Source organism: Atractosteus spatula, chromosome 20 (genome assembly GCF_055471065.1).
Source record: "Atractosteus spatula isolate fAtrSpa1 chromosome 20, fAtrSpa1.hap1, whole genome shotgun sequence".
Lineage (NCBI taxonomy): Eukaryota > Metazoa > Chordata > Actinopteri > Semionotiformes > Lepisosteidae > Atractosteus > Atractosteus spatula.
The window spans coordinates 5,414,398-5,433,964 of record NC_142725.1 but is presented as its reverse complement, the minus strand read 5'-3'; the positions used below and the strand labels follow the sequence as shown (position 1 = coordinate 5,433,964).

The window sequence follows — 19,567 nt, the reverse complement described above, 5'->3', positions numbered from 1 at the left end:
AAGTTTGTTCCAGACCCTCAGGAAGGCGGTTCTGGAATGAAAAATCTGCTTTCAAACCAAAATGCACTGTGCTTGATTATCCAATGGCGGCCAGTTTATGGGATCAAAATCTTAGACTGGCGACGATAGGTTGGAGAAAGACTAGTCGCATGTTTAGTACAGCTTCAGAAAGCTGGATGACTCTGACTTTGTCTTTCCTGCTGTCGCTGTCAGCAGGGTTTAAAAGTTCACCTTTGCACACATCTGAGTTTTTAATAAAATGCCACCAGTCGCTTAGAAGGGACTTTAAAGCCAAACAATGTAAAATTAAATAAGAGAATAACGCTGCACGTAAGAACATCATTCCAAAACTGAAGCTGGTATAAAATGAAACCCTTCTCCTGATCTGATATATTTGAAATCACCAGCCACATTAGTCTCATGTTCCCAACTCCAGATTAGTCAGGTTACATGTGAGTAACAGTCCAACAAAAGCAACAGCGCTCTGGGCTGCACGCTGTCGCTGTGACAAGACAGATGTTACTGAGAGCCGATCGCCATCACCTGAAGGCTGACAACTTTCTTCACTGGGTTACATTTTAATGCAACATAATGCTATATACAGTAATACACTTCAATTATTAAAGCGCTGTTCAGGCAAGGCATCCGTTCAAGAATAATAATAATAATAATAATAATTGCTTAAACTTATATAGCGCTTTTCTGGACACTCCACTCAAAGCGCTTTATAGGTAATGATGCGACGGCAGCCATAGTGCACCAGAACGCTCACCACACATCAGCTCTCAGTGGGGAGGAGAGCAGAGTGATGAAGCCAGTTCAGAGATGGGGATTATTAGGAGGCCATTATTGGTAAGGGCCAATGGGAAATTTGGCCAGGACGCCGGGGTTACACCCCTACTCTTTTCGAGAAACGCCCTGGGATTTTTAATGACCACAAAGAGTCAGGACCTTGGTTTTACGTCTCATCCAAAGGACGACGCTTGTTATACAGTACAGTGTCCCCGTCACTATACTGGGGCATTAGGACCCATATGGACCGCAGAGTGAGCGCCCCCTGCTGGTCCCACTAACACCTCTTCCAGCAGCAACCTTAGTTTTTCCCATGTGGTCTCCCATCCAGGTACTGACTAGGCTCACACCTGCTGAACTCCAGTGGGTTGCCAGCTGTGAGTTGCAGGGTGATATGGCTGCTGGCAATAAGCCAAAGCAAAAAAAAAGATTGATGAAGATCTAGATGTGCCTTATGTCTTGCCCCTTGCCATATTAGTCAGGTCCAAGGAAACACCAGGTATTGAGAACCACAGAACCACAAAAGGTGTAGCATACAGCAAGCAAAATGGAAAAACCAATCATGTATCTATTGCAGGCACTGGTCTCCAGTCAAAGAACAGGAACAATTGTATTACAATGGCAGCACACACAGGCTGTTGCATTCAGAGACAGTAAGGCCTCGCGTGAATCACTAAGGCCAGCAAGCAAGTCTTCATTCTAGTCTTCTTCTAGTCACAGATCTAGTCCGGAACAGAGCCAGCCATTTCTGGACTTAATTATAACTGGGAAACAATAAATAAGTTATAGCATGTACATCAAACCATCAAATTGTTTTAGAGAACTGTAATTAACATCCATCCTTTTTCTAACTGCTTAATCCAATTCAGGTTCAGGGGGAAGCTGGAACCTATTCTGCCAATGTGCAACATGGGATATACCCTGGACTGGACAGCAGTCCATCACAGGGAACACACAGACACAAACACACTCACGCAGTCACACCAGAGCTAATTTTCCCAGAAGCCAATTAACCTACCAGTATATCTTTAGACTGTGGGAAGAAACTGGAGCACCTGGAGGAACATGGTGAGAACATACAAACTCCACACGGATAGCACTCTAGGAATTAAACCCAGGGCCACGGAGCTGTGAGACAGCAACGCTAACCACTGCGCCACTGTCCCGTCCACCTATAATTAACATATGATCACTTTATTAATAATCATAACGATGATAATATATCAGGACGAAAATATTACTTTGGAAAAGAAACTCAAATTGTTTATTTATTCCGTTGTCAAAATACGTCCCCCATGTTCTGAAAAACAAAAGCTTTTATTTCAAGTCCTTTTTCTGTTCAAAGCAAGATTTCTCCTCAAGAGCCACAGCAATTCAGAAAATCTCACATTTACTGTTACTGATTTTCTGACCTCATTTAGAGCACTACAAATAGAAATAAAACATAAAAGGTACATGTAAAATAATCCACTTGGCGATAAAAACCACCACAGATAGACTTTCTAATGTAGGACAATCCATACAGGCTAAAAAGGCTGCAGCAGTCCAGAGTTCGCTGGCTCCGTTCTGGACTAGATCTGTGACTGGAATCTTCCAAAGGCAGGAGCACAATGGGTTGAGCAATTCCAGGGCTGAGGTGGGACAACCAGCAATGGCCCTGAAGCCAAGGGTAGCCGGATGACCTGCAGCATTATCAGTGAGTAACACATGAGATCTCTGTCCACACCCCCTGGTGCCACAGCCACCAGGACACAGGATGAGAAGAAGGATGAGGCTTGACAGAGCCAGTTTTCAGCAATGACTGCTTCCACTTGCCAGTATTAATATTTCTGAGCAGAAACTAAAAATATACATATTCATATAAATGAGTACTTCTAACACAAGAATCGAAGGAACCCTCCGTGGTCCCCAGATATAATAAATATCGTGGCTTGTAATTTTTGCAACACATTATAGGCCTGTATAGAAATGATACTCTCATATTTTTTCAGAATAAAGCCTCAAATGTTTTACTTGCATTCAGCAAACTCTAAATTGTGAGATGATGCTAATTCCATATTCTCGCATATTACAGTGTGATTTAATCCTTGCCAGGGCCAATTCTCTTTCATTTCCAGAGTTTTTCTTTTAATTTTGATATTATGCTGAATAGAAAATATCAATTAGCAAAGCAGTTCTCAAGAAGCATTCTCTCACAAGAGACACCAAACGGATAACAGGCACTTTTCTTTATTCAATAACCTAGAGATGCACATTAAACTGCCATCTTTAATTTAATTTATGTCAAAAGACATTATTGTTGCTTGTGACACTTTTTGTGCATAAAACTCTGTTATCTCCTGTTCTCTCCTGCCTTTAGAGAGTTGATCAGTATAATACAGTATAGTAAACATACACAAAGAGAACATTACATTTAAGATTTAAACTGCAAATCTATCCATGCAAGTCTAGTTAAAAGGTCCACAGGCTTGAAGTAACCATCATCTGATCCTGTAAAAGGATGAAACAAATCAATAAATCAATCTCCTCTGCAACGGGAGTCCGGTTATGAGGCCTTATATAGAACAATGCGATATGACAAGAAATAAAGAAATCCACATAAACGTTCAATCCTTGCATATTGACATTGTCACCATCAAGGTGGAGTTGCTACAATATTTATCGCAAAAATAAAGTTCTACATTATTTAACTACCACATCCTGAAATAAAAAGAGGTCACTTCAGTATAGTAGTTAGCGCCAGTCTAATTTTGTTTCTAAAGGTCAACAGTTTCCTAAAATAAAAGAGCATATATCTAATTAACATCACAGCACAGATCACTGCTTTGAAACATTCCAGCACAACAGCTCTCCTCTTGTCTGCAGTCACCACGGGCAGACAGGATGCACAAAGCCTAGATAGCACCAATGAAGACAATTACTGCTGATGGAGGGGTGTGTGCACAGAGGGCAGCATTATTTTTAGAAAAAAATTAACTCGAGGGAAAGCCAAATGCTTTGCAGGCACCAGACAGCATATAAAAATAACGCTGAGCGTGGAAAAGCGGTAATAAAACCCTATAAAATTAGTCTCCTGCTTGCATTTTAATCCAGGATTCAGCCAGCCCGGAGGGAGCTGTTCTATTCACATCCCAGCGCCCTGCTAAACAAACTCAGCTGCTGGCACCAGCGCACAGGGGAGCACTTTGACAGCAGAGAGCGCACAGAAGGGGGCAGTGATGACAGGGCAGCACGTGCAAAACCAGTGTGCCCGTGCAGCGGAGGGAGAGCATGCCAAGAAGGTGTCAAATTCGCTCTTTTACATAGTGAGAATAACTATCCTGCACAGGCTTCGCCGCAGTCCTGATGCACTGTTCAGGGGCCTATTAGCTGTGGTTGCCTGCTACTTAAACCTGCTCTGGGCCACTAATTGTTCATTATCACAGCTTAAAATCCTATATTGTCTCTCCACCCATTGTGAGAAAGTGGCTTGCCCTGGTGAGTGTCACAGTAGAACAGCAGAACTTGTGCGCAAAGCAAGACTGAGAGCACATTACTGCTTCCACCTGGATGGGTCTCCAGGCTGCTGCAGAGCATGTTCCATTGTGTTTAAAGGGGAACTGCTGTCCCAGTTTCTCTGACCGGTTATTTAATCTCTGTAACAAAAAATTAATTCATTGACATTCAGGAAAAAACTGACAAATCTCAAGTCAAGCACAAACCCTTCCTGCTCACTAGTCACTGTGACGTATGAGCGAATAAGTGCAGGTGGTGCAGCAGATATTTCACTGCTGAAATTTTCCAACATGATCTGCATGCATAGTTAACAAGTAGTATTTGTTGGCAAAACCTTCTTGAAATCGAGAGCAATATTTCTATTGGATTAATAGAGACGTATTGACAAGCCTGCTTGTTTACAATCTAATAGGGCCGCTTCACATCACTGGAAGTTTTGTTGCCTCATTCTGAATGGCAGAACACGGCCCTGTGCATACCTGGAAATCTTGTCTATTTTGTAATGTAAATTGGAGGTTTTACATGCTACTGTGCACATTTTACTTTAATTGTGGTTTGATAGGCACTGGTCAATGCTGATTCTTTCTAACTCAGAAATATAAAAATAGTGTTGCAGTTCCCCATTAATGCATTTGTTAGCTTCACTGTAAACTGCAGGTAACAACCGCTTCAGTGAAATTAATCAACAGTGCGTCTTTCATGATGCAAGAGGAGCTGTTGAACAATCTTGCTGGCGACTGTAGTGAACAGAAAGCAAACAAAAAGAATTACACAAGCAATAGGCTAACAGTTGCTAGTGGAATGCTTTTCCACCAAACACTCACAACAACCCCTCGTAACCTTCACGCCTCTCAGCCCTACAGCCTGAGGGATCCGTCCGCACAGCTGGCCTCAGTCCTAAAGGGCTACTGTGCCTTCTGGATTTCAACACACCCCCTAGTACTGTGGGATCTATTCTCACCATTTGTCAAAATAATTATTTCCTTCCAATAATTGTTTTCCATCACCTGTGAATTAAGAGATGCATTTAAAAACTACAGGATCTCTTGGCGCAGTACTTAGTGCATTGCTGCCTCACAGCACTGGGGCCCTGGGTCCAATTCCAGACCTGGGGGACTGTCTGGGTGGAGTTTGTATGTTCTCCCTGTGTTCACACGGTCTAAAGACAAACTGATAGGTTCATTTCCTTTTGAGAAAACTGGCCTTGGTGTGAGTGTGTGCATGTCTGTGTCTGCCTGTGCCCTGTGATGGATTAGAACCCCATTCAGAGTGCATTCCACCTTCTGCCTGTTGCTTGCTTTGAAAGGTTCTGGCTCTCCTGCGATCCTAAATTGGAAGAAGCTTTTAGAACATGGATGGATGGATGATATAACATGATATGATATGATATGATATGATAAGATATAATATATCATAACTCAGTGAGCACTGATAGGCAAAAACAGTTTGGTCCATTTCTGGGTTTATGAGCTACAGGGCCTTGTTCAAATTGTAACGCTGAAGTCTGCAGGTAATGTATATTATGATTTGCTCAGCAAACTCATCAATGAAAACATACCCAGAAACAGGATGATAGGATTAAAATATCCTACACCTGGTGTTGGCAAAATCTGGAGCTGGCAGAAGGTAAAACAAGAAATGGATCAAACATCTCTGCAAAAGGATTGTCTGTTAGCTGTTACACAGCATCTGTTTTCTTTTCTTTAACTGCCTAAACAGTAACCTAAATGGGAGCAAGTATTAATGTGTAGGAAACACTATTTATTTCATCTCCAACTTAATCCCTATGTAAATCCTGACTCTGAGTCAATGCTGAAGAGAACTGAAGCAAAATAACCTAATTTTTTACCCATACAGTGAGTATCCTGCAGCCAGAGCAAAACCCTGGCACTCCTGTTACCATCATCAAATACAATTATCTCAGCCTGACAACTACATTACATGTTCATACTAGCATGGTCATACAATGAGAGGCTATTCAGGCAGAAGAATAGAGGTCTGCTTTAAATTCACAGCTTCTGTCAAATCGTTCTCACCATTCCTCATCACCCCTTATTACAAGGAATGTGCTCCCTCAAATTTAAAGGGATGTAAGACCACAAAGTTTTTAATTTGCCCCCTGCATGGGTTCCTTCTCTTTAAGAGTACAGATTTTCCTTTGGCCCAACTGTCTTCATAGACAACCAGAGATGTAGACTTTAACATACAATCACAGTGTCCAATCTGTAGAAGCTGGTTTCACTCACCTTTGACAGGGGTTTATCACAAGACGATCAACAGATTTTCAACAAGGTCAGCCAGGAACGATGTTGGAACAGACACAGAGCTCAAAACTGTAACGCTAAGAATGTCTGAAAACACAGATTAGGGTTTCTATCTCCAGATACCACAGGACAAGGAGGATGACTGACAAATCTTTGTCAAATTAATTAAATCAGTTAGGCTAATGTAGTCCTTTATAGCTGCTCAAAATCAGCAAATAGTTAATGCAGGGAATTAAAAACTCATTTGGAATGAAAACCTAGAAGGCTATTTCCTCCTGGACTGCAACTGGCCAAGCATGGTCTCTAGACTGACTGCAAGAAAATTACTGAGGCAGCTGTGGAGAAGTTTAAGACACGTGTAGTGTGCTTTTTACCAAGCAGAGTCTTCAGTGGTTGTCAGGGTGCTGGTTTACACTTGCTACTTGAGAGCAGCCAGGACAGAATTCTCTCATTTGCACTGGAAATATGCACATAAGACATTTCACATACTATACACATTTAGAGAAGGGATTATTGGCTCATTCTTCATTAACAACATCTTATTTGTACTTTTCAAGACTCCATAAGTTAAAGTTCGGTTAACAATCCTCAAAGAATAGCTTCTAATTTTACCTTCACAGAGATAAAAAAAAGACAATAAGTGAATGCAGAATTATGTATGGACTTTGCACAGCTAATATGTTTTTCAGGGAATAAAGATATGAAAAGAATTTCAAATTATGCACTTGGGACAGAATTCCAATGATCACGTTATCTTATAATAATACAGTTTCTACCAGAATTAAAACATTGTTACACAAGATTTATGCAAGAATTTATTTTAGTCCAGCTGAATACCAGAAGGAAAGAAGCCTGCTGAGTCCTGTTTGTCCAGATTTGCTAAAGGTGGAGAAGTGCACAATCTTGTTATTGCAGAGCGGAGTTACAGTGATGCAATCTGAGAGAAATGTGCGATGCCATCACAACCCTAGCCAGTAATTTAGTGTCTTCGGGCAAATTAGGGCCTTTATGTTTTTTTCATGAAAGTCATCAGGATTTACAGAAATATGAAAACATGTTTGAAAATCCTTTCTTTCCTTACAAAGAAACAAAATCTAAATACAGCTTGGGTGCCTAACAGTTTAATATTAATCCTAATTAGTCCACAAGGTTTACATGCATTAATGCAATGAACTACTTCAGAATGCATGTCAAATACAGAGTGGAGGACAAGTGATAACAAAGAGGAAGTGCTTTTCAGCTTGACAGCAGGAGACTCCTCTTTACACAAAGAGTTGTGGATATCTGGAACAATCTGCCCATCCATGCTGTTGAAGCTGACTTCCTATGATCCTCTGAGAAACACCTTGGTGGGATCCATCCAGTTATTTTCTAACTGCTTTTTCCAATTCAGGAAGCTTGCTGGGGTAGCCGGAGCCTATGGGTGCAAGGCAGGGTACACCCTGGATGGGACACCAGTCCATTGCAGGGCAGACAGACACAAAATAAGACACAGACATGCACACACTCTCACCAGGGCCAATTTTCCCATAAGCCAATTAACCTACTATGTCTTTGGACAGTAGAAGAAAGCCGGAGCATCTGTAGGAAACCCACACAAACACAGGGAGAACATGTTATCAATTCAGATCTTACAAATTTCGTTTTTTTGTATATAAACCTACAGAAAATACAGACTATTTAAACTGAGCCGAGTTGCATAAACGAGCATGAGATCTGAGCGTAATACTGAATACACTGCGTTTTCATTTTCTTCAGTATAATATACAGGGGAATGTGCAGAACTCATGAAATACAGTGTAACGCCAGTCTGAACTCCACCCCTTAAAGTGAATAGAGTTAGTAATCAAAGGCTGTTAAGTTCTTAATCACAGTTTCTACCTTTTAATGCATAATTCTCAGAACGTAGACAAAGGTTGCCATCCTTCTACATTAATGCTTCTAGACAAGCTCCCTAATATTAAATACTCCTTTCAAATTGATTCTGTTTAAACAACTTAATCCATCTTAATGACATTTAAGTACACAAGCTGTTTCACACTCAGATGGAGTTAACAAAACATCTACAAGTGCTTTGCCTGAATGCATATTTCAGAAGAGCAGCTTGTATAAATATGTAGCTAGACAATAAAAAATCCAAAAGCAGGTATTAAAGAGCACATTCTTTTATACTGTAGCTGTCAAGTGTTTCTACATACAGTATGTAATAAGGGATTTTTTCTAAATTGCTTTATTACTATATTATTTTGTTTTCTCATGCAACTCATGATGGAGCCAGCTGGGTGTGGATGTTGCCCGTTTGGCTGTCCTCCTTTGATCTTTTGCTTCCTGGGAGATGACACTATGAGAAATTCTGTGCACCAGGCTGTCTCTCTGTCCTTTCTCTGTGAGTGATATTGGGTGGACTGAGGCTTAGGTCTGAAGGACAGGAGAACTCTAAGGAAATTGCTGTTGTAAGGAGTGTTGGTGGACCAGTAGGTGGTGCTCTTCCGTCTAGACTAAAATTTCAAAACCAATGTCTCAGTATGGTGAGTGGGGACACTGCGCTGTCCTTCGAGCAACACGACCTGACTGCTTGGTCATTGAAGATCTCACAGCACTGTGCAACAGTAGGGCTGTTAAACCTAAAGTCCACTCCGGGCTTTTACAATCCGGCCTTCCTAAAGGCCCTTAATTCAACTGCTGAGGAAATGTGTCAATTCTCTGTCTGGCACATAATTGAACTGGGTTCATCACTCTGTTCTCCTCCCTACTGACAGCTTATGTGTGGTGAGTGTACTGGCACAATTGTGTCTTAAAAGTGTTTTTATCCAGCTGGGTGCTGCATTTCAATGTTGGATGAGATGGGTCAAAAGTGCTATATAAACGTAATTTTTTCTTAATCTTCTTCTTGATATAGTATGGATCAGCAGCTATATCACCCTGCAGCTCAAAACTGGCAGCCCACTGGAGCTCAGCAGGTGTGAGCCTGGTCAGTACCTAGATGGGAGACTTCCTGGGAAAGCTTAGGTTGCTGCTGGAAGAGGTGTTAATGAGGCCAGTAGGGGGCGCTCACCCTGTGGTCTGTGTGGGTCCTAATGCCCCAGTATAGTGAGGGGGACACTATACTGTAAAAAGGAGCCGTCCTTTGGATGAGACGTAAAACTGAACTCCTGAGTCTCTGTGGTCATGATAAATCCCAGGGGGTTTCTCAAAAAGAGTGGGGGTGTTACCCTGTGGTCCTGGCCAAATTTCCCCCTGGCCTTTACCAATCATGGCCTCCTAATAATCCCCATCTTTGAACTGGCTTCATCACTCTGCTCTCCTCCCCACTGAGAGCTGGTGTGTGGTGAGTGTACTGGCGCATCATCCAGGTGGGGCTGCACACTGGTGGGGATGGGGATGGGGGTGGATGGGGGTGGAGGGGAGTCCCCATTACCTGTAAAGCATTTTGAGTGGAGTGTCCAGAAAAGCGCTATATACAGTACGTGTAAGCAATTATTATTATTAAAATAGTTATATTACATCATATAGGTGGGTTGGGTCCCTTCCTGTGTGTAAAGCACTTCAGGACCCTGTGCAGTAAAAAGGACATTATTCAATTCCCTTCAAAACAACAAGGTCAAAACTTATTTTTTGCTTTACAGTCAATGATCTTGTATTTGTGATAACAAGATTAATATGAGTGATAAGTGCAATAAACATGGATATAGTTCCGTACTTAGATGTGATCTTATTAGAACGAAAAACATATTTTGTGTTTAACCCAGTAATTTCAAGTGACTAATGACATTTTCTTTCTGTCACCCCTTTGAGGAAATAAGCGCTTGAAATCATTGACCTTCTGAGTTCACCAAGCTCTTTGTATAATCATCTGAGATGCCTTGTCAAATTTTCAGTACCATCACTTTGAGTTCTTCCCTATTCATAGATTTTCTGACTTCATAATCTTTAGATTAACTTGGCCACTCTAAAAATTCCCACTTTTTCCTCCTCTTGAACTCCTTGAATGCATCAGCTGTCCGTTTTGGCCTTTGTTATATCACCTGGTGAAGCATTGCCCAATAAGCATGGAAGCATTGTCTTCTACATACTGTAAGCAGACAACCCATTTCTGCAGTACCATATCCACTTTTGTGAGTATGCTGCTTCAAGATCCCAAAACACCATGGCAACTTATACAGTCTATTTTGCTTGTTTTTACTGTGGTATAACCATTTACTATGGTTGGGAGGCAATTACACCCCCTCCCAGGGTGTATGTTTGGTATTTAAATCATTTAAACTTAGGAGGCTTTTTGTGATACACCAAACTAAGGTTACAAATCACAATGCATGCATAGGAAAATGGATTTAAAACAATGCAGATTTCTCTATAAAGAATACCAGTCATTTTGAGGTGATGTAAAAACACAATGCTTCTGATATTTTGGGGTTAGTCTTTATCTGGGGGTTAGATATGTGAGATTAGAGTTATTTCAGCTATATCATTTGAAATAGGCATCTTCTCCTGCCATCTTGTTAAACTGCTTTCCTGAAATATTTTTTTTTGCTCCTTAGTTGGTCCAGCTCCTCTCTGATCCATCTGATTTAAAGAACCTGTTTCCTGTTTCTGTTTCTGAACGCACAATATCGCAGTGCTGTATAGCGCAGGTCTCATGGCAATCCTATGCCACAGTAATCCTATTGCCTCACCTTCTTACACCTCTTGTGGTGGGTGTTAGATATATGGCTTTAATTCCCTTTTATCAAAGAGGTAAAGTACAGTACAAGCAGAGACAAGAAGAAAGAGGAATATATACCAATCCTTTGCCTGGCCTTGTAAACCCCAACTTTGATTCAACAGGCCAGGTGCTACATATGATCAAAGAAGCAACTGAAAATTAAATTAAAAGTGGAGCTCAAAAATGTTTGCAGTCCTGGCATTCACACACATACCAGTATACAAATGCAGAACTGCTGCATATACAGTAGCTTAGTCCCAGACACTGTGATGCTCAGTGGCAAGTGCACCTGAGAGAATCTCTGTGCCGTGTAGCTGAAAGGAGCAGCTGTGATCCTTTCTGTGTGATGGTTACACTACTTCTCAGAAACCAAAAGGGCTCACAGAGGAATGTAAAAAAACCCCTAAAGGACACAATTGCATATAAGGACCTTCAATGCAAAAGAATGGTGGGAGTAGCTGCTTATTCAGTAACACTTAAATATTCAAGGTCTCTTTGTGTTTTGTTTCTTTCTCCAACCACACTTACTGGCAGAAGGTCCTGTACTAGCAGTGACTACAGGGCTTCACACCCACCTCAGCCTCTCTCGGCTGCCAATCCTTCGGCTGGTCCAGATGTTTCAAGAGCAGCTAATGCAGAAAATATATTACCTCAATGACCTTTGCCAGAGCCCAGACGCACCCTCCTTTTGTTTTTGCAGAGAGTAGTATTCAATGCACTCATGAATTCAGGAGAACAGGGGGCTGGTAAGAGTCAGAAACACAACGCCAACTATTTCCACAACCTTTACTACTTCTTGGAACAAGCGAAAACAAAAATCGGCCAACGCAAGTTTAAATGTGTCCGACAAGTACTCACTCACTTGGAAAAACTGGCTGAAATTGCACTTAGCTAACATGTAAGTGATGAACTAAAAATACATTCAGAGATCACATCACATCTTCAAAGATGATGTGATGTAAAGATAATGAAACAATCTATTTAAATTCAGAAACTGATTCTTATCAGGAACATATTTTTTCTAATCTGGAATAGTCATCTATTCATAAAGGAAGGCTTTGCTCTTAAGAATATTTATATTATTCTGTGTGTCCATGATAATTGCCACTCTAAGCTTATCCAATCTGGTCTCCCTAAATTCCTCCCTTATGTCAACTGATGAAGCAGTATCTCACTCAGTAAGTGGATCTACTGTGTAGAGGGGTTGCTTCTGTTTGAAACAGATACCCATGTCACTCAGGTGAGGGTTGCACTTAAGATGTGGATGAAGTGGGTCCCCTTCTACAAGGAAAGCACTTTGGGATCCAAACATTCATTTTCTAAACGATTCATTCAATTCAGGGCTGTTGTGGAGCTAAAGCCTATTCTGGGCAAGGCAGGGTACTCTCAGTCCCTCACGGGGCAGACACAGACACCCACACGTGAACTAACCTTTGGTGTCTTTGGATGGTGGATGGAAACTGGGGCAACTGGAGGAAACCCATGCGATCATGAGGAGAACATACAAACTACGCACAGATAGCACCTCAGGAACTGAACCCAGGGCCCTAGCGCTCTGAGGCAGCAATGCTAACTTTAGGATTCTGTGGGATGAAAAATGCCACATAATGCATGCAGTTTATTCTTACTGCTATATTTTTCATTTTTTGCTTTCCTAAATCCCCAATCATTAACTAAACCAAACTTGCTTTGACCCTCATCCACCTACACAGGGACTGAGGACCACGCCCCTTTCCTCCAGCACCTGCAATGTCGAGGCCATCACCACTGTGCACACAGCAAGCTTACAGCACAGTGAATATTGCCAGGAAGGATGATGCACCTCTCCCAGACAAAATTCTCAGGTGCCAGGGGCTGTGTGGTGACCCCTTGTTGGCCCATCTAAGCTTAGTAGGGGCACTCTGACTGGGGGAGTCCTGCTTACAGTCTGCCAAAGACAAATCTGAGACTCCAACCAGCAATGCTTGGAGTGAAAGGCTCAACCTGTTTAACTAGCTGGAAAAACGGGATTGTTGTAATATCATTTTGTTTGCTACTTTCTTGGGTCGGTCTTCCATCAGGTATCCGACATTGTCCCTGCGCAACTATGAACTGCCAGCTCTTACCGTAAAAACGTGCTGGTGAAAAGTAAAGGGCTCCAGGAAGGTTTCCCTGTTTCGGGGGTCTTGACTCACACTGGATGTCCTCAGCAGACGGCTTCAGGGGCTGGCGAGTCACTGCGTGTCTTCCCTCTCTGCACTTTGAACTATCGGGAAGCGACATCTTCGCTAGATTTGTTTTCTGCGGCAGCAGTTAGTGATGACGTCAGACTTACACAGACCGTCTCTACTTCTGACGCTCCTTCCACTAATAATATGACGCGAAGGGTTAAAAATAACTGGACTCATTCTATTCAAGGAGGAAATTGTGCGTTAAAAGAAGCCCCGCCTGCTAAATGAATTAAATGTATTAGAACGGACCGACCCAGCGAGGAGTGAGAATCTGACGTCTGACTCTGCACGTTACCTCAGTTCTTTGTTTTTGATGTTCATCATGAAAATGACTTTAAGGAAATAACTAATTCATTCACCAATTTGATTATGGCGGGTCCATGGAAACAACGCGGCAAGAGTTTTAGCTTTTATGCAAAGCAAACGTCTAACGCTTCACTGAATAGACGCTGCGGATCAAAACACTCAAACTGAATACCACGATTCTCTAAAGTGGGGAACGCTAGAAAAATCACCCCAACATTAAAGAATAGGTAAAAGGAAAAAATATAATTGTTTTGATAAACCTAAACATACAGTCCTTTAAAAGTTCTTTAATACTCAAATAATTCAAGCTTGAAGTTCAACCTGGCTTTTGGTTAACATAAAGTAAAGGGAGAATTTTCAATATTCTTTTTAAATTTTCTAATCATTCATGGTATTTATGTTTTTTTAACTCAATATGCTTACACGTATTAATTTATGTTCGGTACATTGTTTTAACGTAGAAGCAGTCCTCCGGGCATGCATGCAACTCTGATTTGATTATCTTATCTTGATTGGTGTTCAAGATACTTTCCTAGGCTTGCAGCAATCTGGATATCGGGAAGGTGACTTGATAACAGAACAGATATTACGCAAATGCCTCATGGCACCCGACGTGTAACGCGACAGTATCGGACACACTGAGCCCAGGATGAGCAGATACTGTGTGCAAGTGATCTGCAAGGCGCACCGACAGCCTCGTGCAAACCTTTCTCTGCGAACTTGAGAGCACGACGGCAGGGTGACGCCCCCGATGAAGATAAAACGACAGTGTTCAACATGCTCTCTAAATCGCCCCTTATGGAAGAGGTAGCCGAGCTGCAATGGAAATAGAACTACAATTTAGAGGCAAACTCTTGAACGCCCTTTGCAATTTTAGGAAAAATTAAAACATTATGACAACTTAAAGTCCGTTGGTTTTTTTTTTTTAAAAAAAACAGCATTATCAGCAGAGAATCATTTCTTCTGCATGAATATTAGTCAAAATGCACCCAGACAGGCCTTGTAATCTGTTGTAACGAAGTCAGTTGCGCAAACGGGGGTAAAACTGCAGGGACAGGAGCTCACGCACCCTGTTATTATCGACTTGCTGAAGGCGTCTAAGCTTGCTAAGTCTAAGAATTTACCTGAGAGCTTGATTTGAACACGCGGTATTATACTACGAGGAAACTCCATGTAGCAGAGGAGAAATGTTGAAATTTAAAAAAAAATTCCGTCACCTAGCTACAGAGTTGTTTTATAACTCGATAATGACATCACATTTCCTTTTTTCAGCTGTAATTTTTTGCCTTTCAGATGTCCTATAGCCTCAATCGACAGATCGTTATTGTTTGGTGTTTTATTCTTCAGATCATTTCACGTTTAGAAACAAAAGCCACGGGGTTAACAATTAATGACATCATGCTCGGAGTTTACGGTGACGTAATAGTACAGTAAAAGCTAAGCAACACTATATAATAATTCTATTGTGCTGGAATCCGCTGAGCCTTCTTAGCAGAGGACGATTAGAACATTTTCACAAGTTTTTTTCCATTAGTTATCACATCAGATTTACTGATACTATATCGTTTGCTTATTTACTTATCTGATGTGCTACAGAAACTGCGGTAATATTTAAAAAGCTTGTCGGCGATAAAGGAACCAATTTCCACAGTTCAAAATTAGTCGAATAACCTTTGCTTTAATAATATCTCACTGCATTCGTCTACCTAGTAAAATGTCACTATAACAGATGTATTGCAATAGATTATATAATGCTTAACAATTAGTTTTTTTATTTCTGTATAATTAGCGAACATGAATCGATTGACTGGTTAAATTCAGTTAACATGCTTTTTTTTGTAACGGTGACGCCCGTCTTCTTTAAAAAACCACCAGGTACTTCAAATCTCACTTTTAACGATGTTTTACAATAGCCTAAATATTGTCGAAAAGTATTTTGCGTTTCGATGCTGATAATAACTGATCAAACGATAAAGATGCCGCTTTTAGACAGATCTCAAAAAGAACAAAACGGCTAGTAAATGCAACACGCTTCGATTCACAGTTCTGTAGAGAATGGCTCTGACCGACAGAAAGGTCTTAGTTCGAGTGGGAATTTCTGCCTTATTATTTATTTGCTTAGCAGCCACCATTGTCCGTTTACAATGTACTGTATATAAAGTTCATATTTAGAGATAGTGGTAGTCCGGACAAAGAGGGATATTGAGTATTAAAAATAAAAATAAACGGTTTATTTACAAGTTAAATTTTCAAGTCCTAGTCCTTCTGACTGCGTGTCTGCTAGGTTTCCTTCTAGCTGAGCCAACTGTTAATTAAACCGCTAATTGCACCAATAATTTGCTCAATTGCGATTTTTCATCATCTTCAGTACCTAAAACGTAATAGATTGTAAGATGCGTACAAAATAGTATAATTACTAACATACTGCTTTCTGTTTAAAACCTGAAAACGATCAGTTCTCCAAATCAGTTTAAGGAAAAGGCGCAGGTAAGGAGGAGCTCATCTACATCGACAGTCACCGGGCGCGTTGTACTAAACAGTCTGGAAGCTTGAGAAATTTCTGAGATATTTATCACAGCAGGTATTAATTGTTTAATTTGGAAATGAAAGTCAAATTGGAACAAACGTTGTAAGTTACCATCTGCGTTCACATCTACGACCGAACTAGCTTTGTAAGAAAGCAGCGATAATGAAAACTCACCAGGAGTACTAAAACCTGACGTTGTTGATAATCTTGAAAGATTAACTACATATATAACTGTAGGTCCATTCTATCTTATTCGTAAGCATTTAACTATCACTTAGGCTGTTTTTACAAATGCATAAATCAGTAAAAAAAATGTTTTGTTAATACCACATCAATTGTCGTCTCAGGTACGCGACTATTGCAAATTGGCCTAATTAACACTGTCCGTCTCTGAAATCAAACACTGAGAGGCCAGACATCAGAATAATTATGTATCTCCCTTACTGTTTGAATATTAGGAACAAGGTGCGCATTTTAAAAAGAACATTGTGGAACAATAAACAGTTGGGTATTAATCTAATTGAATTCGTGACGCGTAGCCGCGTAATTCATAGGGATTCATCCTTTCGATTTCAATTTAAATTGAGGGTTTGTTTTAAAATGTACAGTAAAATCCGAAACGGCTTTAAAAGTTCAGACAAAGCATCATGTTAAAATCTGGTTTTGCACGTATTGGTCTCGAAAAGAAGTACGATACCTCCTTTTCATCAGCAGATAGGTGTAACTGTCAGTCGAAAATTAGCGTCAGTTGTGCACAGGTGTAAATGCTGATATTAGCACCGTTCGCCTTTATTTCTGGATCTGTAAAGAATCGAGTTATGGAATGTAAATGAACTTGAAACTGAAATAGTCTTTATTTTAATCAGAGATCTCATAGCTGTCAATTTGAGAATCCACAAGACGTTTAACAAAAGTGTACGAAAATATATGTACTTTATAGACGGCACTTTTTAAAACATCGATACGGCTATTAACTAACAATAACTCTCTCATTATGGGGAGGTTAATCCTCACCAGAGGCAGAAAAGCGATGCAGTAATAAAATAATGAACTTCATGGCTGATTACAGGAGTCTTGCCGGATAGTACAGTACGCACCGGGCGCATCGCTGAGGTAGAATAATCATATTTTGCAGCATAGTTGAAAGTTCAGATTTTTTCCCAGGTGCGAAGCATGTCTCTACACGTCTGCCCCCTATCACCACACCTTAATAGGCAATCAGAGTAAGAACTGGATAAAAAAAAATAAAAAGGTCAGCTATTACTGTTTTACTTTAGACAAAGTTTAACAATCTTTCAAAACCCTATTCCGGATATTTTTCACCAAGACGACATTATATTAACTCACTGTAAAATATATTGTCGATTGTATTGATGATGTATTTGGTGGCAGCAGACACAAGTCGAAATTAATTAACGACATAACTCGATTTGTCTACCTGTCAGAAAATAGATTACCGGTCACTCTCCCAAAGCTATCAATTGCACCGCACTCTCCCAGCTATAAGCCCACTTTTCCCTGTTGGTTGACTAAATAGTTATTTCGTAAAACAGTAAAACAAAAAATAAAGTATTATCTCCGTGGGAAGTAAAGAAAATAAACACCAACGTTGTGCAATAATTTTAAAATATGCAGACCCCCCAGCAACATTGCAAACCTTAACAGACACGCACTCACACGTGAATAGGAAGCATTTCAACAGGCAGATCTGAAATGAGATCTTTACGGATATCGGAGGAAAAGCCTCTAAAGTTAATTGGAAAAGAAAATCTTCAGATACAGACACACGTTAAAGGTGAACTCTACAGAGCAAAACAAATTCCAAGTCACCTATTTACTCAAACGTCAGATGATACATCCTGCAACAGACTGTTTCAACGTGAATAATATCAAATATGTACTATTTAGTGCGTGCACGGCATTATACGGACTAATATTAATGAAATTACCTCCCTAAATCATACAGGTTAAACCGCACGACATTGAACTGTGTACACATTCCGGAGTTAATCAATGAAAAGGGCAATTCGTTTTTATCACGTTCATAGGAAAGTAAAACCATAACTATAGTTGGCAACATTAATGACATATGTATTCACTAAAAAAGGTGAGACAAATGCATAATAAAAGGAAACGATGAATAAGTATCAAAACGTCTTTAGGAACTTACAGCCAGTTGCTAGCATTTGCGGAGAACAGCGCTAGAATTAGCATCAGCAGAGACCTTAGCAAATACTCCGATGTCATCTCGAGTGGGTGAAAACTGCTTAGAAAAGGTAAAATCCACCGCTAGGCTGGTTGTCTTTTTCGCACTTTGAGTGATGACTGCGGGCAGACAGGCGATGAAGATCAGTCGCTCTTTTTTTAAACTCAATTAATCCATCATCTGGGTCTCTCGAGTGAATACCAGACGTTTTACGAACTGCGACAGTTTCCTTCACCTCCTCATAACAAGCGTTGCTAAATGCACCCCAGTCTCAATGACACTTCTCCACAGATTCGAAGATTCCGGAGCGTGTTTATTTATTCGTGTTTTTTTTTAGCTTTCTCTTATCAGGACGATATTATAGTGGTGTATGAGTTCCAAACTGCACAGCGTGGGTCAGACCTCGCTTAATCCTCGGGGCTGCTGGTCCTGTTCAACTTCCTCTTTCGTTCGTTGGCTTTGCTCCCTTTTCCATCTTTCCTCCGGGTTGTTTACTCTGTGCATGAAAGTTGTTGTAACTGATACCCCAAGAGATGCGACTCTGTGCGAGACGTGAAACTGAATGTCGAGTTTAGTAACTCCTGTCGGATTTAGGAGGGGCGGTACGAAGACGGGGGAAGGTTTTGGATGTTCAAGTATGGAGATAAAGGCGGGTTTAGAGCGCACGACGAAAACGCGATATGTATTTTCAAAGGCAAGCAAGGTCCGGGGCAGTTTTAAAGTCCTCTGGAGAGGATGTAAAGCACGGTTATTCACCCCCGAGCTAGTAAAACCGCTCACAACGTTTTGACACTCCCTTTGATTTTTTTGAATATAAATATTTTTAAACCAGCGCGTTCGCCGCCTGGGGAGAAATAAAGTCCTCCCTCCTCCTCTGTTTCGTTATCACGAAAAAAAATCTTAGACGACCGCTCACGTTATTTCTGTTGTAATGCTTTACAGTTTTCACACGGTTCAGAACCCTTAAATACAGGGGGAGCGAAATAATGTCCCCTTACGTTTTACTTTAGAGTTTTGTAGAATGGCGCAACCAGGAATAAACGACTTTCTAACAATGCATGGAAG

At 40.8% G+C, this 19,567-nt stretch overlaps 1 protein-coding gene across 1 annotated transcript in view; it reads right to left on the bottom strand.

The window, feature by feature from the left end:
- wnt4 (wingless-type MMTV integration site family, member 4) overlaps window positions 1–18,583 on the bottom strand; it is a 37,668-nt gene extending 19,085 nt beyond the window's left edge. The window contains exon 1 of the mRNA XM_088938308.1: window positions 18,467–18,583. Coding sequence (XP_088794434.1) covers window positions 18,467–18,543 — 77 coding nt within the window. The 5' untranslated portion in view covers window positions 18,544–18,583. The remainder of the gene's footprint in view (window positions 1–18,466) is intronic.
- Window positions 18,584–19,567: the final 984 nt, after the last annotated feature.